This window comes from Cornus florida, unplaced genomic scaffold, assembly GCF_030987335.1.
Source record: "Cornus florida cultivar Cherokee Brave unplaced genomic scaffold, ASM3098733v1 CherokeeBrave_3.0.0_Hap2_Chr05, whole genome shotgun sequence".
In the NCBI taxonomy this organism is placed as follows: domain Eukaryota; kingdom Viridiplantae; phylum Streptophyta; class Magnoliopsida; order Cornales; family Cornaceae; genus Cornus; species Cornus florida.
The window spans coordinates 43,682,050-43,709,165 of NW_026775575.1; the positions used below are offsets into that span (position 1 = coordinate 43,682,050).

Consider the following 27,116-nt stretch of genomic DNA (forward strand, 5'->3'; position numbering starts at 1 on the left):
ATGGTATACTTAGACCATATTTGGACAACATATGCGTGGGTACGTACATAGTTCTCAATGAGTCAGTAAGTCTAAAGAGAGAGAGAGATGACAGTTTATACGAATGTGGGTCGTCAGTGTTGGTACCGGTGTTAGCGACCATCTTATAGTTGACAGTGACAAAAGTTACTGTCCTAGACAACTCATGAAATCGCTGGAACCCAACAATGTTAACATAGAGCGACCAAAATGTTAGATTGGTCATATTAGATTTTGTCCTCTTTGGTCATTCCATAAATGTAATTTTGCTTTAAATAATATGCAAATTGTGTATATAAGGGTAATTTGGTTAATGTATTACTTTAATGTGTCTGGTGGTATGTATTTGCACATTTTTTTTCAAATTGATCAATGGTGTTTTGTACACAAGAGGGGATTGATATATATGTGTGCATTGTAAGGATATTATTACATGAGTGTGTAAAGGCACTTTACTCTAAACTGTGATCGAGCTTATTCTCTTCTCTTACATCCAATTGATGAACAAAAATAGGGAATGACACTATCTTCTTTAGGGATGTCGATCTCATCCATCTCTCCCTCCTAGCCAAATTGTTTCTTTCCTACCGAACAAACATTATTGAAAAGTATTTATTATCGAAACAAAACTCCATTGTGTTATGAATTTGATGTCCTAGATTAAAAAAATAGTTTTTTTAAAATGAAATTTAAATATTTTATAACTTTTCCAACAAAGAATTTTCCTTTTTGAAAATTAATTTTCTTATTTTTTGCATAATGGACAGAGTTAAAACATAAACTTTATACTAATTAAATACATTGTTTATACAAAATAATTAAACTTAGAAGTTTAATAGATAATAATTAAAATTTTCAAACATTAAATCTTTATTGTGTTGTACTCGTATCCCATGTCTGTGCTTTGTATATATATAGTTGATGAGATGAGATGATTTCATAAGAACTACTCCCTCTTTCCCAAAATAAATATCCCTTTTAGGAAGTTGTGACTCACAAAGGTATCATACTCGTGTCCCACATGTTCATGTCCCTGCTTCATATTCAAAGTTTCCTTAAAAAATATTAGTGAGTCACAGTTTTTCAAAACATACACATATTTTTGGAATGGTGAGAGTGATTTTCAAAAATAATTAATAAAAAAAAAATCCTAAAAAACTCGACATCATCATAGTAAAAATAAATAATTAAATTTAAGCTGGGGTATTAGTTTTAACTTTCTCAAAAGAATTAATATATATATATATATATATATATATATATATATATATATATATACCTTTTAGGGATGGTATGGTGTGTCTCTAATGCCCAAAATATCTACCCAAATTTTTTGCGGGAAATTTTAGCGCCAAACATTTTGGTGGCACGTGAATTAAGTGTGAGAAATTTAACTTTACTCTTTTCTCAACACAAATCATATATGCTCTGCCTTCTGTCAAGCTTTCAATGAAAGATAAATCAATTGATTGGGTCAGTTGAGGTGGAAGAAGATAAGAGGGAAACCAACACAAGAAAGGGAGGAAAGGTCACAACGTATGTTCGCTGGTTCGGAGGTTAGGTAATACAGAAAAAAGAAGCTAAAGAAGCCCCAATCTTTCTCTCGATCGATCTGTTCTCTCCCTCTCAAGATGAAGACGATGCTCTAGTTTATCATCATCAGATTGTAGGCTCAATTACCAGGTCTTTGTTTCTCTCTATATTTCTCTTGCTATACACACACACACACACACACACACATATATGTAAAAGGAAGATATTTCTCCTGCTATATATACATCCACTAGATGAAATTCTGAATCTAGTGTGTATCAGAAGAGGAGGGAAATAGTAGCTCCTAAGCAAGAAAAGGCATGCGGGTTCAGACCGTTCGGAGGCTCTAACGGACTCCTTGACCGTAGACCTCCCTTCTAGATGCAAAATCGAAAGATAAACATCCGAATCGCCCATGCCCGTTTGTGATTTCTAGAATTGGCTTTGGCCTTTCCTTAAGTAAGGAAGAGATCTTGGATCCCTTCTATCTCTCTGAACTCTAAACTGAAAGTATATATAGAATCCTTTTGAAGCTTAATTAGAAGCCAAGCGCCCAAATCCCTTAACTTATAGTCAACAAGCCCATTCCAGACCTTAATGACCATTATTCTGATATTTCTTTTCTGAAGTTGGTGAGATTGCACTACAATTTATGATTTTCGGGGGCCTCTTCTGTACCCTAGCTTCCCTATGGCAACTATTATAAGGAGGAGGAGGTCGGACGAAAAAAGGACAATTTTTAATTTATTATATAATACCTATTATATTAACGATGCATTACACGTACGTGTGTGTGTGTGTATATATATATAATGGGATTGTTAGGCAGATAAGTATTTTAATTTTAAATTGTCGCCTGATAATAAAAAGGTTTCTATATAGGAAGAGATTTAGCCAGAGAAGAAAGTTCGTGATTAATCAGGAAGGGAGTGGAATTTGAAGGGAGATCTTTTGGAGGAAATACAACCTGTGAAGAAGTAACAGGCAAGTAGATCATTACTATATTTTAATTTCCATTGTTTAGATATTATAGGCTAAATACATCTATTACCAAAGATAGATGTTAGTAAATTATTTGTGATAACAATTATAGGTGAATATGCTGATACGGTTATATGTGCTAATATCTTGTTATTAATTGTTATAGCTATATGTGGTATCATGACAGATATGAAACTGAGGTGTGAGTGATAATGGATATATATATATATATGGTTATACTTGTTCAAATTATTTCCTTATTGCATATGGTTAGATTTAACTCACACATACATGAGCATAATTGTACCTAGTGTGTGGAGTCAATCGCAAGGGAATTATGATTTTGGACAATGACATCATCCTTAGTAAATTAGAGTTCTATTTGATTAGTACCTTCCTGTACTTATCTAAGCATTTATATGCATATAGGTGCTTATATTATATAATTGAATTAATTAAATTATATGAGAATGGGTTAGTTGATGATTACATGCATCTCAACTTGTGAAATTGTAGAATGTGGGAGTTAGGCTGAGTATAATTTGTGTTCAAACATAGACCAGTTATATGTTAATTAGCATATGTTACATTTAAAACTATGCATTCATGTACATTCTTTTGTTTAATCCTTCATTGGTAGTGCCAAAATTGGGTATTTCATCCTTGCTTTATAATGGAAACAAAAATTCTTATATTGCGCGCTTGTTAATCTGCATCACAAATTAAGCCTATCTCCAATGCGAAAAAATAATTCACACATCATATCACATTACCATACATAAGAACATAACATGTATATATTAAAGAGAATAACCAAAATCCATTATGTTATTCTCATTAAATCAAAAACATGAAGTCAAGTACCATGTCTACAACCATCCATCTAATATAATAAAGTGAACGAGAAATAAAAAACTAAACCACTAACTTCAAAGGAAGCCATTATCTTTTGCAAAATAAGAACATAACCATCAATTTTGAACATATATTAGCCTCAACTAGTCCATACAAAATCTTGGCGGCAAATATCTACTTCAATGTTTAGTGAGTAGTGCTCTTTCAAGTTTTTATGATTTGGATCCTTGAGATCAGTTATGCGAAAAGATGCGTGCCCTTGTTTGATTTACTTTAAAATAAAAAATTAATATATATATTTGCAAGTCTTAAATATGAAACTGTAGTGATGACTAAGAAGCAATGGGAACATTAATTAATATAAAAGAAAGAAATTATAACTCTGTTGAATTGCAATGTTCAACTTCGTTGCCAAGAAAGCAACAATAAATTTTTTTTACACATTTACTAAAATGCAACAATAAAAATCAAGCAACCCAACCCATCATTAATGAAAATTAATCAAAGCAGCCCACCATTATCAGCCATGCACATCAGCATATTAATCTATATTACTCATGGTTATTACAAATGGGTTCTTAGACATGATTAAAATTAATGCCCAAAGACTGAAAAAGGTCAAATGTGTTCTGTTACTACTACAACTTTCTATGGAGGACCTATTGTAATAGTAAAGAGACAAACATTATTTGAAGGAAGCATGGTAATGTGCAAAGAGAATGAAGGTTCATCATGTCTGCTCCCTCTGATGTCTCTAGGCTTTGATTTCGAGGCTTGGATTAGACCCACATCTTAAATTATTTTTCAAACATTTTACTTATCAAAGAAAAAGAAAAAAGACAAACAATTTCCAGAATCAGAATTTGAAACCAAGATATATCATTGATTTTGAAATTGAAATCAACTAAATTCAAGAAGATATTGAGAAATTCTAGTGAAAAATCAAACACATAAAATAATTTAAAAACAAGAAAAAGATCTGTGAAATTAATTATATGTAGCAAATTACCTGAATTCAACAACCCATAAGCTGGTTTGCATGAACCAATCTGAATTGATTAAAAATCAGAACCTAGTTTGCTATTTGAAGGAAAAAGGAAAGTAATTCGATGTTGCTTGCTTGGCCGGAAGCTTTGTTGTTGATGTTTAATTGTTTGCACACACATACTAGTAAATAAAGCTTTTAATTTCATTAGAAATAAATTCACGGATATCATCGGTATAGTAAATCGATGAGCATAAATATATATAACTTAGTAGAACAAAAAAACAAAGAAGGATGGATTCAATATTATAAAACTCACTGTGCGCCTCTCGCCTAGGCTCCAAGGGAACTATAGCGCCTCAGTGCAACTAGCGCCTTGAACCAACATTGTGTTATTCAGATGATATTATAAAACATGCCTTGTTTTTGAATTCTTTTATATACCCTAAGTTATTTAAGCAAATATTCTCATATATCTACTTTATCTCAGGAAAATTTCGTGATTGATCTCGACAATTCTCGCATCCGAAATGGACTTGACAAATGGCTTGTAGTTCAATTTCAATCACATAAAAATCGCATGCACATGTATTTTAAATCTTTCGGAGATGATGTAGAGAGGGCTAGGAGAAAGCCTTATAGAAATGTTCGTCCTGGGGATTGGCAAGCTATATGTGAAAATTTCATGACCCCGACATTCCAGGTACATTATTCTTTTCCTATTCATATGGTAATGTTCTATTTGTAGGCTTAGGTTGGTAATGACAATTCATTAAAATGAAATGCAGAATAGGAGCGCTATCAATAAAGCAAACAAGGCAAAGAATCTAACAAATCACCGTGATGGCTCAAAGCCATTTGTCACACTTCGCTATGAAATGGTTATTTCCAATGTTCTATTATTTTTTATAATTATATAAATTTACAGATGTAAAATTAATAATATTTGGTTATGATTATCTTAACTGAAATAGCGAAACATGGAGACAGAAGATGAACCATACATGGTGACATTTTATCACCGAACACACTGTAGGGAGGATGGGACATGGGTCACCCAACATTGTCAGGGTCTCTATGTGTGTATACGCATAACTGGTAAATTTTAGTTTATTATTTTGTATTTATTAATTATTTACGTACCAATTTGTATGGATATGCAGGATAAAATGATTCATGAGGTCAATCAACAAGAAAATTCGGATGGTGTATCCAATTCCTCTACACAGTTGACCCGTAACGAGATTTACTTTCAAATAGTTGGTTCAACATTGTCGTATGTTCGTGGGCTTGGTCATGGGGAAATGTCCACTGTTCTTTACGGGGAAGTCGTGAAGACGTTGTTGATGCTAGGTGTAGTGCTGATGAAGCAAATCGAAGGGCTGATGAGGCAACACAAAGGGCTGAAGAGGCAAATCAAAGGGTTGAGGCAACATAATAGCGATTGGGGGATCAAATCAACTTGTCCAAAGTAACAGAAGAGAGAATGGGGGACCAAATAAGCTCTTTGCAGGCTCAACTCACATCTTTAACAGCATTGGTGCAGCAAGCTCTAGGGGACTCGTTAACTAGGGAGGCTCATCATCTTGCTTAGTAAGTTAAATCAAATACTTTACTGCAAACACTGAATTTGATATTTGCTAGAATGCATTTTTTTTTTGGTTATTAGAAGGATAATAGTTTTGTTTACTGGTCGAGGTATTGGCAAAATTGTGCATGTGATTCTTTGGTGGTGATTGATTATGCTTGGATGGTTGTTTTCTTGTTTTAGTGTTAGTTTGGTAGGCTCTATTCAGGCAAGGAACCCATATGCTGCACTTATCTTGAATCAGATCCCAGAATAAACAACACTTAGCAGCCCAGTCATTATATCTCTCTAAGTTTTAATTTTAGTTTTATCTCTTTCAAAATACTTGAATGAAATATACTGTTGAAATTAATTAGTTAACAATAAGGTACTTTTCTATAGTTGATTGCCATAGAATTGAAATGCTTTTCCATTAATTAGGTGGCAAAATCACCACTTGCTTCAAGCATTCAATTAAAGAGAATTCTAATTAAATAATATGTAGCCTGATTGTATCTAAAGTACTTTCCTAAATTTTAGATCATTATACTTATTTCTTGTGCATAAATATTAAATACTAAACTACAAGCATTGATGTTCTTTTGTGTCCATTAACTGTAATGTGTGGTGTTTGTAATCTTGTTACATATATAGTCCTAGTTATACGCATGGAAATCCTTGAGCCTATTGACCGCTCATGCATTGTTTTAGAATTAGAGTCCGACTTTACCTACCTCTTTTTTTTTGGGTAAGTGATTTGAATAATTGAATGTAAACCACAATTCCTTTTATTTATATTTGGTAAGTATAATTAATTTACATTTCCTTATCATTTTTCTTATGAAATTAGGGTTCATTGTCAATATATATATATATATATATATATATATATATACACAAATTATCTTTCATAAGTTTCACTAACATCCTTGGGAGTTGCAACTTCAGATGGGAACTTGAGAACATTTTCTAATAGCGAAGCATAAACTTGGACAGTTTCTTCAACCATTAAGTTTTTAGAAGAATATTTTCCAAACAATGCAACATTGTGAGATAGAGGTGATAATCTTCCCTTTGATACCACTTGCAATACAAGATCTGTTAGAGCCTTGATATTCTCCCTTGGGAAAAGATAGCCATTCACCTTGTCAACGACCTAAATTTTTTATCCATAAGAATAATAAATGAGTTACAACCAGGAAGTTTTAAGACATTTTCGTTATTATAATTGGACATGTCATAACCTTCCAGAAAGATTGGAGACCCATATTTTTTAAGAGTTGCTGCACATGAGATCTCTTAAGGCCAAATATTTAACCTTCCAGAAAGCCTTACACATGATTTAGAGAAGGTTCACTCAAAGTGCAATTAGAAATTCTAAGTAGGATCTGCAGATAATTTTTGTTATGTCTCCAAAATAGATGACTGGTAGAAGGTTCACTTAAAATAAAATATTAGATTCCAGTGAAAATTGAGGCATGATAGTATCTCTTTCTTAAAGTCTCCTAAGCCTGATAATGTTGGCCATCAAGAAACTTGTCCACAAATTACAGCATACTTTTGAACTGATAATTTGATTTAGACCACTGGGGGGGGGGGGGGGGGGGGGGGGGGGAATGACGTGGCTGAATGAGAAATGAATGTATTTAGAAAAAGCTATAGCACCAATTAGAGAAGGCCAAAGAGAACCACTAACAAAAATATGAATAAGACAAATCTGTTTTGCAATTTGAAAGAAGATATAGTCTACATAGAGGGGCCATTACTTGGTGCAATGGCAAAAGTTCTAGGTGACAAACGTAGGTGTACAGATTCAAAATTGAGAACAGCTACTTTGAATTGTTTGTTGTATATTATTGTTTTTACAACTTTTGGTTGAATTTTACAAAAATCCCCAGTGCCAAAGTTGTTGACAGTTCTAAAAGAATTGAAAAAGAGAGCTAAACTTGAAAGAAAAGGAAAGAAATTTCTAATTGAATAATGATGGGGGTTGCATGAGAAGTAAGATTTGTTTAACATCAGTCTTTTAAGAGTATCATGGATTAGTCAAGTTTATTTTAGTTAGTTATGGAAGGAGCATGCATGAGACTTTGCTTGTGCTGTCCTTTCAATGTAATACAATGAACTGAACTATAGCAAAAGGCATTGCTTTGCGATTGGTTCTTTAGTACAACTGATCTTCTTCTTCTTCTTCTTTTTATTTTTTATTTTTTATTTTTTATTTTTTATTTTTTATTTTTTATTTTTTATTATTGTCTTGATGTATTACTAAATAGTTGGTTCATAAAATTTGATGCTCTTTCTTAGGTTAGTAGTCCTTTTTTTAAAAAAGTAAAAAATTTAATTCACTTCCATGCTCACTTTGCCTTTAGAAAGACTTGAATGCTTTACAGTGAACTGTATTTTTGAATTGTGTCAAGTCACTGGTAGTAATTACAAATAAATTAGATTTTTAAATTTTGTTAGGTCAATAGTAGTAATTACAAAGAAATTAGTGAGGCATTGGACCAATTTCTGTAGCATGTGTAGTGGACCGGCTCCTTAGTGGGTTCTGTCATGCTAGGTACATATTTCAACCTTACATTCATTAATCTCCTCCCAAAAATATAGAAATATTCCTCACTTTGCAATGGAGCACATATAGAGCTAATTTTCAGCTAGCCAATTAAGGAAACCATGTGTGCTCACATGAAATTAGAGAAATATCACAACCTTCATCATTACACCATTAGCATGTGTGTATATTTATATTGACTCTGTGTGTGAGAAAGAGAGATGGTGTTGATGGTGATGGAGAAGAAGATGAAGCCAAAATAGGTGCCCATTTTCTAAATTAAAGAGTAAAGTTAGGTGTAAAAAGGAAGAAGATAATCGAACCCACAAACACCTACTGTAAGTCCATCAATAGTTGAAGACCAAACATGTTAATGTATTTGTAATCATTCCAAACATGTTGGCTTTTGTATTAATGTGAATTGTTTAAGATATTTTTTTGTGCTCTTTAATAATTATTTGTTATTTTGTGATTTGTTATTTGGTTTGTATTTTTGCATTCTTAGTGTGTAAAAAGGGCTTTGAAATTATGAGAAGACTTTGTAGAAACTTAAATTTGTTGTAGTGGTTTGAACTAATCATAATTTTTCTATGATTTTTTGACATATTGCATGTGGCTGGGATTATCTTTTTGACTTTTTGTTGCAGGTCCATTAACTATATTTTTTGTTTCATATGGGCTCAGGATAAACTCACTTTTGTACTTTTGGTTCTTACATGGGATTGGATTTATGGATCTCCCATCTTCCCATTGTTGGCAAATTGCAGGTAGCTGGGCTTATTAGCTTTTTGACATCTTTTTGTTGTAGACCCAGTGACTCAGTTGCAGTAGTGGTGGGTTGTCTTCATCGGGCCGCCACGACATCATTTTTGTTTTTAACCTTTCTCCCCCGTCCGGACTCCAAATTGAGTAAAATTTTTTTTGAACTTGACTAATTTGTCATTGTATTTCCAGTGGTGTGCTCGATAGCACTTGAATTCACTTTTTGAAAAATGACCATTTTTCCCTTAGGTTCTTTTTGTCCGTTTTTGAAACGACATTTCTGCATTCATTTCCTTTGGGTTCCGTGACCTTATTGAGGGTCACATTGGTGTCTTAGAGACGCATTGTATCTCTAGAGACCGTTGTTTTACCTTTCGCTTTCGCATTTCGGATCCATTATCGGGTCATCTTTTGGTCATCATTGACGCATCGGGTTTATAAAACTTGGGCCGTCATAGCTTGAAGTTAGGAGTCCAAAGGTGGAGCTTGCCAAGACAAAATCGTTCTAGGGAACTTGAATCTGTCCAAAGTACTTAAACCGGTTCAACATGGGCAGTGTGCCCACATTGGGAACCAAATTTCACTCTTGAACCAGTTCAACATAGTTAGAATGATAAAAATAGCCCAGAAAAACCTAAATTGAGTGCAAAGGGTTATAGACACCACTTAGGTCTCATAGAAGATCGTTATGGTGATTTTCATCCTGCCTAACATATGATATATAAGGTTATAAGTGACAACAAAATGGAATCCATACATCATTTGAAGTCCAAAATAGGTTCAATTACATCTAAGAATGGCCATTAGGCCTTACATCAGATTAGAAATCCTAATGAGACCACAAAAGGCAAAATGATGGTCTCAAAACCATTTTCGTCCGCAAAATACATACGAGTAGCCATTAATTACAAGTTTAAGGCAAAATAAATACATGTATCATTACAATTCTCAAAACATCAAATATTACATACCTCAAAAGAGAGTAAAAATTTAGTTGATAAAAGGAGGTCCTCAATGTCATCACATATAAGATTGTGGGTCGTCCATAACTTATTTCCCATTTCTTGAAAAATGATAATAAAAGGGCGAGCATAATGGCTCAGCAGGTGGTGCCTAAAGCACACTCCTTAATAATTTCGTGATTCACACGTAAAGAATGGAACATAGGAAATGAGTCATACTTAATTTGGGGAAAATGAATAAAATGATCATTATCACACAAATCCAAATATTATCAATGGAATGATATGCAATGCCAATGCAATGCTAATGTCGAACCCATTTCTAAACCTTTACACAACAAAACAACTGTCAAACCGTTAATGTAACCTTGCATCGGGCGATTCCCTGCTGCCACGAAAGAAGGATTAGCTAATTATCCCTGACCTAAGGTGACTCCTTAGCATCATTTGGGGCTTAGGTAACTAAATCACACATAGAGTAGTCTCCCTATGTTCCTTCTGTGAGATATTATTTTGTAATTGGAAATTATTGGAAACAAAACAAGTCCTTGTCGAGTTGTAATTCAAGTTATCATATCAGGATCTAAAGCGATTGCGGAATGGGAAGGCTGTTCAAAGTTACCATAACTGAGATCTTTCGAAAAAGGTAAGAATAACACATTAGGAAGGATTCTAAAAAGGTTAAGACACATTCTACCCTTGGTATTTATTTCAAACTTACCAAATATAGTGCTTCAACTTGAATGGACCATAGTTTCAAGTTCTGGCTAACTTGAATCGATTCAACACCATTGAACCGGTTCAAGGCTTCAAGTTTGGTTCGAAATTCCAAATTGCCAAACTTGAACCGATTTAGCCCCTCTGAACAGATTCAAAGTGTCTTGACAGCAGTCCACTTTTAGTTTCCTTTTTCAGAATTCTTTCCTACTTGTTTCAGAATTGTACCAAGTCCTATGCACGAAATTTTCCATATTTTCAGAGATTAAGACATTCTAAACTCTATATAAACTTTGTTATTCATCTAGGTTGAAAAACGACTTTCGCACTATCAAGTCATTATCGATAAAAGCCTAAGGAAGATTATTTTTGCAAAAAATTCAAGAAATTTCTCTGTCATCTTTCTAGAATATATACACATACACACATAGTGAGTTTAGAGTTGTATTGTTCAAATCCTAATCGTGATCATGCAGTTGAATCTACATCGATCAAAGAAAAGCATATCTACTTCTACATCGAATTTAGATGTTGAAAAACAGAAGTAAAAGCGATTACACTTTGAAAGGGTTGGAGCATTCGTGGAGTATTATCTGATCTACCTGTTACTCTTCTACAGATATCAAGCATAAGCCTGAGGTCAAGTTGCTGTGGGATGGGATGTCGCAAGTTCAGAGGATTGTCAGCAATTGGTGTTTAATAGAATGATAGGGTCTGAGCCAGAGTCAAAGTTTAGTGTACTTTGTTTCAAACATAGTGGATTGGTTTACTTTAGACTGCATAGTTCACGAGGTTTTTCCGCGCAAACAATTGACGTATTTTATTAACTGGGGTTTTCTCGCTAAAAATCCTTATGTCATCTATAACTTTTTGCTTTACTTATTTTATCTGCATATGATTAAGTATTTAATTGCTAAAATAAGGAAAGTTAGAAAAACACAAGATCTGTTTTTAAAAATTACCGAACTTTCTAAATATTCTACTACGTACAACTCACACACTGTAGGTTCCATTAACCCCATGGACACAAGGCGACTCCTTGTCGTCCGGTTTTCGCAAAATTTTATTAAAATCCCATTTTTAAAAATCAAACCCCTCAATTCAAAATCAACTTTCTCATTACTCCCACAATGCCAATGTATGAATGATCATTATCATGCTAACATGAAAATCCATGCATTAAACTAGAATCATGTTTGTATGCTTTGGAAACAATTGATATAATAATTCACACACAAACAACTTCACAACTAAGGCATTTTAGAATGAAAATCATTTAGCAATATGAATTAAACACAAAACCTCAAAATAGTTCACATAAGCGTGTAATTCAACACATTGTATCACATAGTACATGAATATCATGCTTTATAATTGTAAATCCTAATAGTCATGAATCAACTTCATAAATTATACATGTGATAGTACTACCTCCATTCCATAATAGTTATCAATTTGAAAAACTTTGATTCACTACCACCTTTTATGTCATTTCCCATTTTCAAAATCACATCCATTCTCCACTTTTCAAACCGTTAACATAATCCGTCCCTTGGTGACTCCTCGGCAACACGAGAGAAAGATTGGCTATTATCCTGACCCTTGGTATTTCCGTGGTGTCATTTGGGGCCCAGATAGCTCAACCTTGGTAGGGTGATTTCCATAGTTCCCCCTAAGTTATATTAACACCACGGACCCTCGGTACCTCCTCGGCGTCCGAATTTTTTCCAAAAACTCTTTGTCAAAACTTTTTCCCAAAGCTCCTTTTTCATTTCAAATCAAATTTATTCCCATTTCCTTCCCAATGCTTATGCATGAATGCATCATGTTATATCAATGATCATCCTTCTATGACTAATTCAAAACTTAAACACATAACATACTTTACAAGAAATTCCAAGGAAATTACAATATGTCTTCATATAGCAATTCTAGCAAGTTAACAACATAATAGGCATAGAAAATTAACAATTAGGCATGGTCTTCATCTAAATTAACTAATACACATAGTTACACATTTCATATACAATATCTAACCAAATTTTCTTTTAAGATTCTATACAATTTAATCATGCTAGATAACAATATAAGGAAATAAATTCACAAAAGAATAAGAAGTCATGCATTAGGAACCTCTACCTTAATTTTGTAAAAAAAAACTCCCAAATGGATCCAAAATTTTGAAATTCTAGGGGAGGCACAAAGTTGAAATTGCTTATATAGACATGAAGATCTCGCCGAGCTCTTCAATTTGCCGCAAACGGCACCCAAAAATTCCAAAAGATGAGGAAGTAATTGAAGCTTGAATTTTGCAAAGGAAAAGGAAAAAGAAAAGAAAAGGAAAGAGAGAGGGCCAGGAGATAGAGAGAGAATGAGGACACAATGGCATGGCCTCTTGGCCACTAAAATCAACTTAGTGGGGAGTGGGTCCCACCCAAAAAAATAAAAATCCTATTTTGACTTTTCTTTTGCACCAAAAAATATATATATACATAACCATATAAAACCCAGATAAACACATTAAATAATATGTATGAGATGCAAATAGACCCAATTAAAATCCTCGTACACAATAATCCCGGTGGCGGGTCCCACACGGGACCGTCCAGCCCGAAAAACAAAAAAATGCCAAAATGACAAACCTTATATTCCTAAGAGTCCTAAACTCAATGGAATGCTCCAACCAACTCTCTGACATACTCGGCACACCCTACAGTGTTCGGCAAGCAAAACGTGAAAGGACGAAAATGCCTTTGTAACGACAAAAATTTCAGAAAATGAAAAATGGTAAAAAATGGAAACATTACAATCTCCCCAATTTAAAAGGATTCATCCTCGAAATCATACCTGTGGGAGAAAACAATGTTGGATACTTAGAGCGAACTTCCTGTTCAAGCTCTTAAGTAGCCTCCTCAACTCTGTAGTGTCTCCAAAAACCTTCACTAACGGTATCGTCTTGTCTCTTAACCCCTTTTGTGGTGTGTCAAGGATCTGAACTGGTCCTTCTTCATAGGAGATATCCTCATCAATATCCACATCAACCTAACTCAAAATGTGAGACGGATCCAGTTTATACTTCCATAACATCGACACATAAAAAACATTGTGCACCCAATCCAACTGTGGTGGCAATACAAGTCTGTAGGCAACCTCTCCTACGCGGTCCAAAATCTCAAATAGTCCAATGAATCATGGCAATAACTTGCCACTTTTCCCGAACCTCATCAAACCCTTCCGTGGAGAAACTCGTAGAAGAACATGATCTCCCACCTTAAAGGATAACGGTCGTCTCCGCTTATCCGTATAGCTCTTCTGTCGGCTCTGAGCTATGAGCAACCTCTGTCTTATTAGCTTAATTTTCTCGGTAGTCTTGAGTACAAAGTTGGGTCATAAGGCGGTTGTTTCACCTACCTCAGTCCAACAGATTGGAGACCTACATGGTCTGCCATACAATGCCTCAAATCGAGCCATCTCAATGCTCGCCTGATAACTATTGTTGTAGGCAAACTCAATAAGTGGAAGGTGATCCTCCCAACTACCTCCCAAATCAAGTACGCATGCCCGAAGCATATCCTCTAAGATCTGGATGGCACGTTCGACTGGCCGTCTGTCTGTGGATGGAATGCCATACTAAGGTGTAATGCTAAGCCAAACGTTGCTTGAAGTCCTTCCCAGAACTTCGAAGTGAACTTGGCATCCATATCTGAAACAATGGTCACTGGAACTCTATGCAACCTGATAATCTCATTCACATATAGCACACTGAGTACCTTTACCTCATCTGTGGCCTTAATAGGCAAAAAGTGAGCCGTCTTGGTCAATCTGTCAATGATAACCCATATGGCCTCATTGCCCCTCCGGGACTTAGGAAGATCTGTCACAAAATTCATAGCGATTTGCTCCAATTTCCATTGCGCTACAGGCAATGGCTGCAACAAACCGGTTGGTCTCTAATGCTTGGCCTTCACCTGCTGATAAGTAAGACACTTAGTCACAAACTGTGCAACATCTTTCTTCATTCCATTCCACCAATACTGACGTCTTAAATTATGATAGATCTTAGTACCACCTGGATATACTACAAAACGGGAAGTATAAAACTCCCGTAAGATGTCCTCATAACAAACTATGGGAACCACCAACAAACCCTTGAACGGTAGACTCCTATCTGCATATAAGGACCAATCTTTCACTGTCTCACCACTAGAGATCAAAGCGTGAATGGCATCTAAATTCGGATCCTGTCTCTGTGACTCAATTACTCGTACAACAAGATTAGGCTGAGCCACAAGACTAAACAAGAATGCCAACTCACTGCCATTATCATCATCAAAGCAAAACAATCATTTCTCTACCAAATCCTCAAGCATTTTCCACTTCTGAATAGCTAACCCAACCAAAGTTCCACAAGATTTTCGGCATAAGGCGTCAGCTACCACATTTGCCTTGCCCGGATGATATTGCAAGTCAAAATTGTAATCTTCCAAGAACTTAACCTATCGCCTCTGTCTGTTGTTCAAGTCCTTTTGGGAGAAAAGGTACTTGAGACTCTTGTGATCCGAGAACACCTCGAATCTCTCACCATACACATAACGTCTCCAATATTTCAAGGCAAACACAACTGTTGCCAACTCCAAGTCATGAGTAGGGTAATTGTACTCGTGAGTCTTCATCTGTCGAGACCCATAAGATATTACTCTACTGCTCTACATCAGCACAAATCATAAACCATCACATGAAGCGTCACAATAAATCACATAATCCAAGCCAAGCTCAGGTATCACCAACACTGGAGCCGTAGTCAACCTTGTCTTTAACTCTTGAAAAGATAACTCACATGCTTCATTCCATGTAAACTTGATCCCTTTTTGGGTCAATTTGGTCATAGGAGCTGCCAAACGGGAAAAATCCTTCACAAATCTACGATAGTAACCCGCTACGCCAAGCAAACTCTAGATCTCAAAAACATTTCTTGAGTTTCTCCCAATTTAAAACTGCCTCTATATTTGACAGATCAACCGATACTCCACCTTCTGAAACATGTCCCAAAAATTTCACCTTTTATAGTAAAAACTCACACTTTTCATGTTTGGCATACAATCGGTGCCCCGCAAAATTTGCAACACAATGCTCAAATGGATCTCATGTTCCTCCTGAGATCGTGAATACACAAGAATGTCATCCATGAAAACTACCACAAACTGGTCCAAGTAATCGTGAAAGATGCGGTTCATCAAGTCCATGAATGCCGCTGGCGCATTAATCAAGCCAAAGGGCATAATAAGGAACTCATAATGTCCATAACTAGTACAGAATGCTATCTTCGGGACATCCTCATCCTTAACCCGTAACTGATAATAGCTTGACCTCAAGTCAATCTTCAAAAACTAACTGGCTCCCCTCAACTGATCAAACAAATTATTTATCCTTGACAAAAAATATTTGTTCTTGATGGTGGCATGATTTAACTTCTGGTAATCAATTCGCAACCTAAAAGAACCATCTTTCTTCTTAGCAAACAAGATCGGTGCGCCCCACGGTGACACACTCGGTCGAATGAAACCTTTCATCCTCAATTCATTAAGCTGCTTCTTCAATTCCTCCAATTCTATCAGTGCCATAAAAATTAGTTAGGTACTGGGCATCAAATCAATAGTAAACTCCACCTCTTGATATGGAGGCAACTCCGTCAAGTCTTCCGGAAAGACATCCAAGAAGTCACAAACAACTGCTAGATAAACCCTTTCCACAACATCATCTTCTTCGGCTAAAAGACTAGCCTAGAAGTAATCACTATGACTTCTTCCACGAATCCTATAAAATGAAGAAGTGTGGGAATCACTTTGATCTCCCATGAAAAAGAAATAGTCTCCCTCGGGAGTGCAAACTGTGATTCTACCTTTGAAATAATTAATCGTAGCCCGAAATAAAGCTAACCAATTCATCTCGAGAATGACATCAAAACCAGTCATCTCTAGGAGGATGAGGTCAAACACAAAAGTCCGTCCAGCTATCATAATGGAACAATCCTTCACAGTTCTATCCAAAGACACTGAAACCCCAACTGGCGTTTCAACACACAATGCCTAATCCATGAAACTGACCTCTAACCCTGATGTAAGTGCAAATGATGATGACATAAAGGAATGAGATGCATCAGAATCAAACAAAACATGAGCCCAAGAACTAAACACTAGAAAGATACCTCGGAGAAATGATGGTCCAGAATATGCATCAGCCTGTACAAGTGCAAAGATACGTCCCTGCGGTGCCTGTGCCTGAGAATTGCTAACTTGAACACCTGACTGCTATGCTGACATAACAGGAGTGTCCTTCCTAGCTGGTCGTAAACCTTGTGAAGACATAGCAGGTTGTGGTGGTGGCGGCGGTCTGAAACTTGACTGAGCTGTAGCCGACTGTGATGGCCTATGTTGTGACCCTCCCACTACCGGTGCCTGCTTCCTGATTAGGACAATCCTGAATTATATGGCCTTACTGGCCACACCCATAACAAGCTCTCGGTGCTACAAAAATTGAAGATGATTTCATAGGACAATTGGACTTGTAATGTCTAGGCTGCTGACATTGAAAATAAACGACTCCACTCTTATCTGACCCAGCTGGCATAGGAGTAGTAAGAGCGGATTGTGCAGACTATTGTCCCTGAAACTGAGACGAACTATCCCTGTTCCTCTTCCACGACTGCCCTTCTGAAGATGGTCCTGCATTTCTCTTCTTCTTCTACTGTTCCCTTCCTGCATTTCTATCTTTAACTTTTGCTTCCAGTCAATGTTCTTTCCATTGCCTCTGAATAAACCTTGAAGTATTGAGCCGTGATCAACGACCTCATTTGGTAATGAAGACCGGAAATAAACTTTCGAGTCTTGTCAGCTTCATTCCTCACTATCTCTTGAGCAAAGCGGGAAAGAGAAGTGAACTTGTTCTCGTATTCCGTCACTGATATAGTACCTTGGATAAGGCTATTATACTGTTCCCTTAGCTCCCATCTCTTGGTAACCAAAAAATACTTCTCATAAAATAGCTCCTTAAACATGTCCCAACTTATCTCTTCAACCTTATGCTGATTGGTGACCGACTTCCACCAAAACTTGGCATCCTTGGAAAACTTATAGGTAGCCAAGATGATTTTTATGTGATCATCCGTCACATCTATAGAAGTCAAGTGGGTTTCTACTTGGTCCATGTAGTCATCAGTTTCCAATGGGTCCACACCGCCCTCAAACATCATTGGCATCAACTTAGAAAATCCCGTAATCAACTTGAAATGCTTCTGTGTTGTCATCTCCTCTACTGGAACTACTGGTTGTGGTACCGGTTGTGGAAAGCAATTGTAGCCCTCAAGGCACTTTGCAGCAAACGGTTCAATACCAGTTTCGCCGAACCTTTACCCTCTTCAACGGGTGCCTCAACATTATCCCTCTTAGTGGAAGCACCTCTCGGGGGAACCAAGTCTCTAAAAAGTGTATCCTCCTCAACTTGCTCTACTGGATTGGAGCTAGAGCTCTCACCAACATCATCCCTTGTCAGCCTAGGGCCAACATCCATTGGTTACTTTCGTGGTGGCATCATACTATAAAATGAGAAAATGATTCAATAATGATGACACTAAAGTCCAGCCATGGATGACTCAATAAAATGATGCAATACTAACGCTTAGCATGCGAATGATAACACAAATATATTAACAGAAGCATATAAGCACATAAACACGTAAGCAAGTAGTCAGTTAAGCATGCTTTTCAAATAATTAAACATTTCAACAAATAGCCACATAACAATGCAAATGACTTCCCATACAACTCTATGTAGGCCTCTACCCGTCATCCTCATGGTTTTCGAACCACGGCGCTCTGGTACCATTTCTGTAACGACCCGAACCCATGGGTCCGAACAGTTAATCAGGTTCTTACCCGAACCCGAGGTTACCTAGGTCATTTCCGTCCGTTCTAATGTCAAAACATCATTCTTAGATCATAATTATGCGTCACCATGACTCAATGCAAATTCCCAAGGCTTAGGGTAGATTACATCGGAGAAAAGAACAAAGTGAGCAAAGTAGATGCACTTCGGTCGACTGAAATAGGGCTCCGGTTGGCCGAAGCAATCTCCCCTGTACCGGTCAACCGAAACAAGCATTTCGGTCGGCCGGTTGTGACTTCAACAGTGGCTAAAGTCTCTGGATGAACCGGTCGGCCGAAATAAGCATTTTGGCCAGCCGAAATGGCTCTGCAAGCTGGTTCCGCTACTGGAAAATGCTGTAAACCTGAAAATGAATGGAAACTCATAGGAAACCTTGCAATCTACTTCAAACTTGTTCTAAAAACTCTTTAAATGGCAAAACTACATAATATGGTTATGACGATCAACATTTTAATATGATACAACATCCACAAATCCTTTCATATAAGAAGTAATGCTTAGTCTATACAATTAATTCAATTTGCATCAAAATGGTGCTAAGGTACATAGTTGAATTACAAGGCCATACTAGCTAGCTTAAATACATTTGAAATTGAAGCTTCCACAAAAGGATGGCTCAAAGATACAAAAGATAACAAAAATGGACTTCTAACACCCATCAAGCATGTAGTGGATTATCATCTGCCACCTCTTTCCGATGACCTGAAAAATGTTAAATATAAAGGGGTGAGCAAATTGCTCAGTAGATGGTGTTTAAGACACACTTCTTGTGACCCCATGAATCCAAACAATGAATAGAACAATAGGGCACGGGATCATGCTATGCCGGGAGAAATACAACATCAATTTCAAGTCCAAATGAACAATGTGGTGCTATGAAATGGAATGTTATAATATGTCGCTCCCCATTTTCAAAATCACATCCATTCTCCACTTTTCAAACCGTTAACATAACCAGTCCCTCGGTGACTCCTCGGTGACACGAGAGAAAGATTGGTTACTGTCCTTAACCCTTGGTACCTCTGTGGTGTCATTTGGGCCCAGATAGCTCAACCACGCTAGGGTGATTTCCATAATTCTCTCTAGGTTACATTAACACCACGGACCCTCAGTACCTCCTCGGCGTCCGAGTTTTCTCAAAAACCTTTTTCAAAACTTTTTCCCAAAGCCCCTTTTTCGTTTCAAATCAAATTTATTCCCATTTCCTTCCCAATGTTTATGCATGAATGCATCATGCCATGTCAATGATCATTCTTCTACGACTAATTCAAAACTTAAACACATAACATACTTTACAAGAAATTCCAAGGAAATTACAACATATCTTCATATAGCAATTCCAGCAAGTTAATAACACAATAAGCTTAGAAAATTAACATTTAAGCATGGTCTTCATCTAAATCAACTAAAATACATAGTTACACATTTCATAAACAACATCCAAGCAATTTTTCTTTCAAGATTCTATACAATTTAATCATGGAAGATAACAATATAAAGAAAGAAATTCACAAAAGAACAAGAAATCATGCATTAGGAACCCTTACCTCAATTTTGTAGATAAAACCCCCAAATGGGTCCAAATTTTCAAAATTCTAGGGGAGGCCCAAAGTTGAAATTGCTTATATAGACTTGAAGATCTCACCGAACTCTTTGATTTGCCGCAAACGGCACCCAAAAATTCTAAGAGATGAGGAAGTAATTGAAGCTTGAATTTTGCGAAGGAAAAGAAAAAAGAAAAGAGAAGGAAAGAGAGAGGGCCAGGAGATAGAGAGAGAGTGAGGACATAATGGCCTCTTGGCCATTAAAATCAAATTAGTGGGGAGTGGGTCCACCCAAAAAAAATAAAAATTTCATTTTGACTTTTCTTTTGCATCATAAAAAATATATATACACAACCATATAAAATCCACATAAACAGATTAAATAATATGCATGAGATGCAAATGGACCCAACTAAAATCTTCATACACAACAATCTCAGTAGCGGGTCCCACACGGGACCGTCCGGCCCGAAAAATAGAAAAATGTAAAAATGACAAACCTTGCATTCCCAAGAGTCCTGAACTCAGTGGAATGCTCCAACTAACTCTTCGACATACCCGACATACCCCATGGTGTCCGGCACGCAAAATATGAAAGGACGAAAATGCCCTTGCAACGACAAAAATTCCAGAAAATGGAAATTGGTGAAAAATGGAAACATTACAGTACAATTCTTTCATATATATATATATATTGCTTGACTTTTCAAAAAAAAAAAAAAAAAAAACCACAATAACCTAACAGAATGATATATTGAACTACATTTGTAATAATACCCCCCCTCTTTCTTTCTTTTGTATTTCATATAAGATCTTCTTAGTTAATAACTAGAGTTTTGAATCTACCAACTTATTTGATTTTGATTTGATAATCTGAATTCTGGATTTAGCTATGTTTTGAGACATGAAAAAAGATTTAAAAAGAAAAACATTACGTTCACCAAACTTAAGTTGATCGATGTATTCAAAAAATAATTAGTTATCATTCTCGTAAACCTTACTTTTATATTTCAAATACTTCATATTATTAACTTCAAAGAAAAAAAGTACATGATAGACATGGGTTTTTAAATGTGTATGATGTACATGTGATTTGCGTTTGTTAAAATTGAATGGAGAAACAAAGTATGAAGAACACAAGGCAAGAATATACGTGGTTTAGCCACTAGGGCTTACATCCACGGCACACAAAGCCCAAAAGGCTAATATGATATTATAATAATCTCTCTTTTCATCTTCAATACAATGGTGAAGACTTTTTTATATAGGAGAAGAAATAATGAGAATGGAAAGAGATAGATATATGAAACAACTTCAATACGGAAAGATTTTTCTCCATAAATTCCTCTAGTATCTTCAATAAAATGAAACATGAATAATGGGGATTTTCCTCCATTGATTCCTACAATAACAAATATAACAGTAAATCTTCACCAATAAGAAAAAGCATCAATACTAGAAGATTTTCTTTTATTGATTCCTCTAGTATTTCTTCAATACTCCCCCTCAAGTTGGAACATGAATGGCATGAATGTCTAACTTGCCATTGAGATAACGAGTAACAGCAAGATGAAGAGGTGTAGTAAGATGACCTCAATAAAAATGGATCCAAGATCCCAAGACGAGTAGCAGTAGCCTCGATTAATGAAGAGGTGTAAGAAGACAACCTCATTAAAAAATGAATCTGAAGATCCGAAACGAGTAGCAGCAAACTTGATTGATGAAGAGGTGTAAGAAGACCACCTCAATAAAAATGGATCTGCAGATCCGAGAAAAGAACCAAAAATGACTATGATGAAAAAAGAGAAATGAACAAAGAAAGTTGCATGCTCTGATACCATGTTAAAATTGAATAGAGAAACAAAGTATGAAGAACATAAGGCAACGATATACGTGGCTCAACCACTAGGGCTTACATCTATGGCATACAAAGCCCAAAGGGCTAATATGATATTATAATAATCTCTCTTTTCATGTTCAATACAATGGTGAAGACTCCTTTACATAGGAGAAGAAATAATGAGATTGGAAAGAGATATATATATGAAACAACATCAATACTGAAAGATTTTTCTCCACAAATTCCTCCAGTATCTTCAATAAAATGAAATATCAATAATTAATGGAGGATTTTGCTCCATTGATTCATTCAATAACAAATATAATAGTAAATCTTCAACAATAAGAAAGAGCATCAATACTGGAAGATTTTCCTCCATTGATTCCTCTAGTAAATCTTCAACAATTTTTTTTTTTTTTTGTATGTCAATGTAGTTGTTATGCATTACTGTCTATAATTATATTTTAATTTATGTGGTGTTTGACTAGGGGAGAGTGAGCTATTTTGTTAAGTGTGTGCAAATATGTCGAATGAGTGATGAAAAATGTACCTTAGTGTAACTATAGTGTATCCAATGTGTGTACCATGCGTGTGTAAATAATTGGAGTGTGAATTCTTTGGAATCAAAAAAACTCGATAATGTGGTAGTAATTGTGAACTTATTCAAAGATAACAAATGCGATTGTGAAGGAAATAAAGAAGGTTGTGCTGTTGGAAGTATTGTTTAAAGTTTTCGCCACAAGCCTCTAATCAGGGATGGACCATTAGAAGTATGTGGGGGCAATAGTGAAAATACTATGGGGGCAATAGTGAAATTTTTCTATAATTTTAGGGGGTCAAATTTTAAATTTTATTCGTATATAAATTAAAAAATTTAAACTAGTAGGTATATAATAAAAAAGAGAAAAATTTCAGTGGGGCAATTGCCCCCACTAAGCCTATATTGGGTCCGTGCCTGCCTCTAATTGTATCGAGCCACCCGCTCTCTCCAATATTTGTACATTGTATCACTTAGGCATTCATCAAATGTGAAGATTCGATTTGAAATTCATTTTCCATCGATTTGAAATTATAATTGACTTTAAAATTTAAGATGAGTTGGATATATTTTATTCTTTCAAAAGATTAGTCTAAATAACTAGATTGCATCTAAATGAATATTAGGTGTGAATATAAGGGATCTTCTTTACCCCCGAATTGGAACTAAGTTGAATTTTTCTTTGTACGAATTGGATAATCTGGATTTCATATATTATATTGCTTGAATATAGATTATATCTTTAAGATTGATTAAAATTAAAGTCCAGCTTAACTAAGTATGCAAAAATAAATAAATAAACTTAAAGGCCAAAATTTAAAGATTGAAATCTAACTCGAGCTCAATCCAAGTCCCTCGGGCTATGGATTTGATCCAGTCCTCTTAAAGTGATGGGTATCACTTGGACATAGGTTGTGAATCGAACCGACTATCCAACCTGCTAACACAGTGAGTTTGATTTTGTTTGAGACCTAAAGCAAAATTACTAAATTAGATAACTTTAATAAAATATAAAAACACGTAGACTCTGTTTGTTTGAGCGTAAAATATTTTTTTAAAAATATTTTTTGTGTTCTCCAGTGTTTGGTAGTCCCAAATTCAAATAGAATCTTTTAGGGAGGAAAATAATTTTTCAAAACAACTTACCAATTAATCATCTGAAAGTCATTTTCTGAGCCTGTCAATTTCACTCTCAATGTCCTCAACAAAAACATACGGTATCGAAAACGTGAATCAAGTACATGGAAGAGTTACACATTAGCCGAAAAGAACTATAGAGAAAAAGTTTAGAGAGAGAAAGAAATAAGCCCTTTAATAAAGAAAGTTTTTAGAGAGAGAAAGAGAGGAGCCTATAGTGACTAGAAATAAAACAACTGTTAGGAAAGAGCCAATAAGCCAATTCCTATTGCACGAGGCCAATCTCTTCTTTAACAACAATCATATAATTTTTCATTTTTGGCTTCTTCAATTTGCTTTTATTATTATAGTTTTTTTTTTTTTGTCATGACTTAGTGATTAACCTGTAGTATTATTTTCTAAAACCTTACAAAGAGATATGTAAAGTAGAGATAAAAAAATAAAAAAAAATAAAAATAAAAGGCTCACTTGTTACATTCGATGATAGAGAGACTCGTTTTGGTTTCCTTATCATTTTTTTTTAAAAATTAATTGATTATTTTTTATATTTCTTGTCAAATAATTATTATTGTTGGTATAAAAATGATTGAACCAATTGATAGTAAGAGAAAAATTGAATAATCAATAACTCAAATAAGAATTTTAATTTAATTCAAAAATACTTTTAGAAGCTAGATACCAAAAATATTTTCAAAACCTTTGCCGAACACCAAAAAAAAAAAAAAAAGAAAAAAAAAAAAGAAAGAAAACATTTTTCATGAAAAAGTGTTACATAAAAAATATTTTACAAGGAAATATTTTTCGCTCAAACAAATGGAAAAAGAAGAGTTCGAATGGACTCAAGCTGAGAATAATGCTCAAGAGGGAAACACTAAAGCCTTGTTTTCTTTATTCAAAGCTGTTGTCTAATCTGAGTTAGCTCATATTGGTTATTGTAAAATTGCAAAGGAAGCATGGGACATACTTTAACTTACCCATGAGGGTACAAATGAATTCAAATCTTCAAAGAATGAAACATTTTTTGTATTTTACATGAAACTCAACTATATTGTGTAGGAAAGAAAGTGACGGATAAGAAAGCTAACACGTTTTTGCTGGAAAGGTTCAGAATCAAAGTTGAAACACTGCAATCAACTCAAAACATTAGTACCATGTAAGTTGATGAGGTTGTAGGTCATATTAAGAATTATGAGATGAAGTACTATGAAAATTCTAAACAACATAAATACTTAGTCCTAAAAGTTTCAAAGTCTGAAGTTAAGTATGATAGCGAGTCTGATAAAGAGACTGCTCTCATCAGTAGGAGGTTCAAAAATTTAATCAACCTTAGAAGATGAATGCACTTAAGAAAAGAGGAGAGTCAAGGCTTAGCAATAGAAAGTCTTCATCTAAGAGAAGTGAGAGACAAGATAAAAGGAGAGACAAAGAGGCTAAAGAAACTGAAATTAAATGTTGAAAATATAGTGGTATAAGTCATATATCAACAATTTGTCCAAGTTCTAAAAATAGCTTAGTTGCTAGGAATCAACCTCCACGTCTGCCAACTAGCTTCCTTAATTTTAGCAACTTTTTTTTCGACCTTCCTTATATGGATTTAGAATCCATGGCACCATAAACTCCTCCATTTCAGTGATTTTCCATCATGGGTTTAATCTGACATACGAATATAAATATATATATATGTGTGTGTGTGTGTGTGTGTGTATATATTTAGATAAATAGATAAAACGCCCCCTAGTTCTTGCTAAACTTTAGCAACAAAAATTAACTTGACTTGGATAGCTTGCCGAAATCCCCTACAAAGAGGGAGAGAATTCAACCCCCACGTCTTGCTTAGTCAACTTGTCAAAATAGAAATTATCCATTTACTTAGGATTCTTTGACCGCATGATTTGTATATGTCCAACCATAATTCCCTAAAGAATTAATATAATGTGGTAAGTTCCATAGAACTCGCCATGTGTCAGGAGCCAATTGGTTGACTTCATCTTAAGAATATGCCTGAGGTTACATTCATGGTAATTTTCCATGTCATAATTCCTTTTCCAAAATAGGAAAACGTGGACCCTTGATTTAAAAATGGCAAGTCCTAGTTGGACTCACCTCTTTCCTCTTAAAATAGAAGACTCCACGTGGTGATATATAATTAGTCCACCTATTCCTTAATTTCATATGAGATCACGTAATTTTAATACTCTGAATAAAATTCTTCCAGAGTTGTGATCCGGCGTGGCAAGTTCCATTGGAACTCACCGCATACTTCATACTTCTTCTTTATTGGTAGATTACGTCCAATATATCTTCAACAATTCCACATTACATGTTCCACTTTTGAACATTTCAAGCACCAATCTAATGTGGCAAGCTCATTGGAACTCGCCATAAGTCGTCTTTCCATTGGGCCAAAAATATTGGAGTAAACACATGGCCCCCAAATTCCATGTTGTGGGAACAATTTGATGACAAGGCATGGGATTTGAATTTCGCCATCATGACCCACTTAAATTTTAAGGCAATCATTATAGCTATTCAACTTCCATCACTTCATGCGGCTGACTCCTTGGTTTTTTCCATATCAATCTCTTCTACCGTTAATTTCAAAAGGGTCGCGTATCCCAAAAGAATCTCATTTATTTATGGTTAATAACCAATCATCTTTTAAAACCTCATTACTTTTTTCTTTTGAATTTTGAACTTTCCAAAAAAACCCCCTCACAAGTCGCCCTTAGATTGGACACCCGAAGTAATCATTAGGGACAACATGTCTGCATAACACGTGGCTGGTTCCTTGATTTCCTCCATGTCAATCTCACTTGTCGCCAATTTCAAAAGGCATTCCGTATCCCAATATGAGTCATTTATGGCAAAAACTATCAAACTTCCTAATCCTCATTACTTCCCTTTTAAATTTTAAACTTTTCAACCACCAACCTTAAAAACCGTTCCTCTCTTCTTATTCCTTCATTGCCTCTCTATATATATGTGCATATACTTCTATCCTTATCATCTTATGCACAAAGCCTTTTTCTTCTCCTCAAACCAAACCCTAAAGTAATAACCCTAATTTTATGGAAGTCACGAGCCATGGCTCCTGCCAAAGTCAAGAAACATTCCAAACAAGCCACTAGTTCCTCTCTTCCAGCCCCTTTAGCTTAATCCAAGACCAAAACCCGAAGCCCTAG

General features: G+C 35.3%; 1 protein-coding gene and 1 pseudogene across 5 annotated transcripts; both read left to right on the top strand.

Annotated features, from left to right (window-relative positions):
• Window positions 1-1,424: 1,424 nt before the first annotated feature.
• On the top strand, window positions 1,425-11,786 carry LOC132306382 (uncharacterized). Of its 5 annotated transcripts, none has more exons than XM_059803764.1 (7): window positions 1,425-1,701; window positions 2,434-2,535; window positions 4,863-5,075; window positions 5,161-5,253; window positions 5,347-5,451; window positions 5,536-5,965; window positions 11,554-11,786. In XM_059803764.1, the coding sequence occupies exons 3-6, from the start codon at window positions 4,953-4,955 to the stop codon at window positions 5,845-5,847; spliced, it is 633 nt and encodes a 210-aa protein (XP_059659747.1). In that variant the 5' UTR covers window positions 1,425-1,701; window positions 2,434-2,535; window positions 4,863-4,952; the 3' UTR covers window positions 5,848-5,965; window positions 11,554-11,786. The 5 variants fall into 5 exon arrangements, with proteins under 5 accessions (XP_059659747.1, XP_059659744.1, XP_059659742.1 ...); XM_059803761.1 differs by lacking the exon at window positions 11,554-11,786 and adding an exon at window positions 9,141-9,503; XM_059803759.1 differs by lacking the exon at window positions 11,554-11,786 and adding an exon at window positions 9,178-9,503.
• On the top strand, window positions 4,075-4,180 carry LOC132310945 (small nucleolar RNA snoR100; annotated as a pseudogene).
• Window positions 11,787-27,116: the final 15,330 nt, after the last annotated feature.

Coding starts and splice junctions, on each gene's coding strand:
- LOC132306382 (XM_059803764.1), top strand. CDS start 4,953: ATGCACATGTATTTTAAATCTTTCGGAGATGATGTAGAGAGGGCTAGG. Junction 5,076..5,160: donor TCATGACCCCGACATTCCAG/GTACATTATTCT, acceptor AATGAAATGCAG/AATAGGAGCGCTATCAATAA. Junction 5,254..5,346: donor TCACACTTCGCTATGAAATG/GTTATTTCCAAT, acceptor TAACTGAAATAG/CGAAACATGGAGACAGAAGA.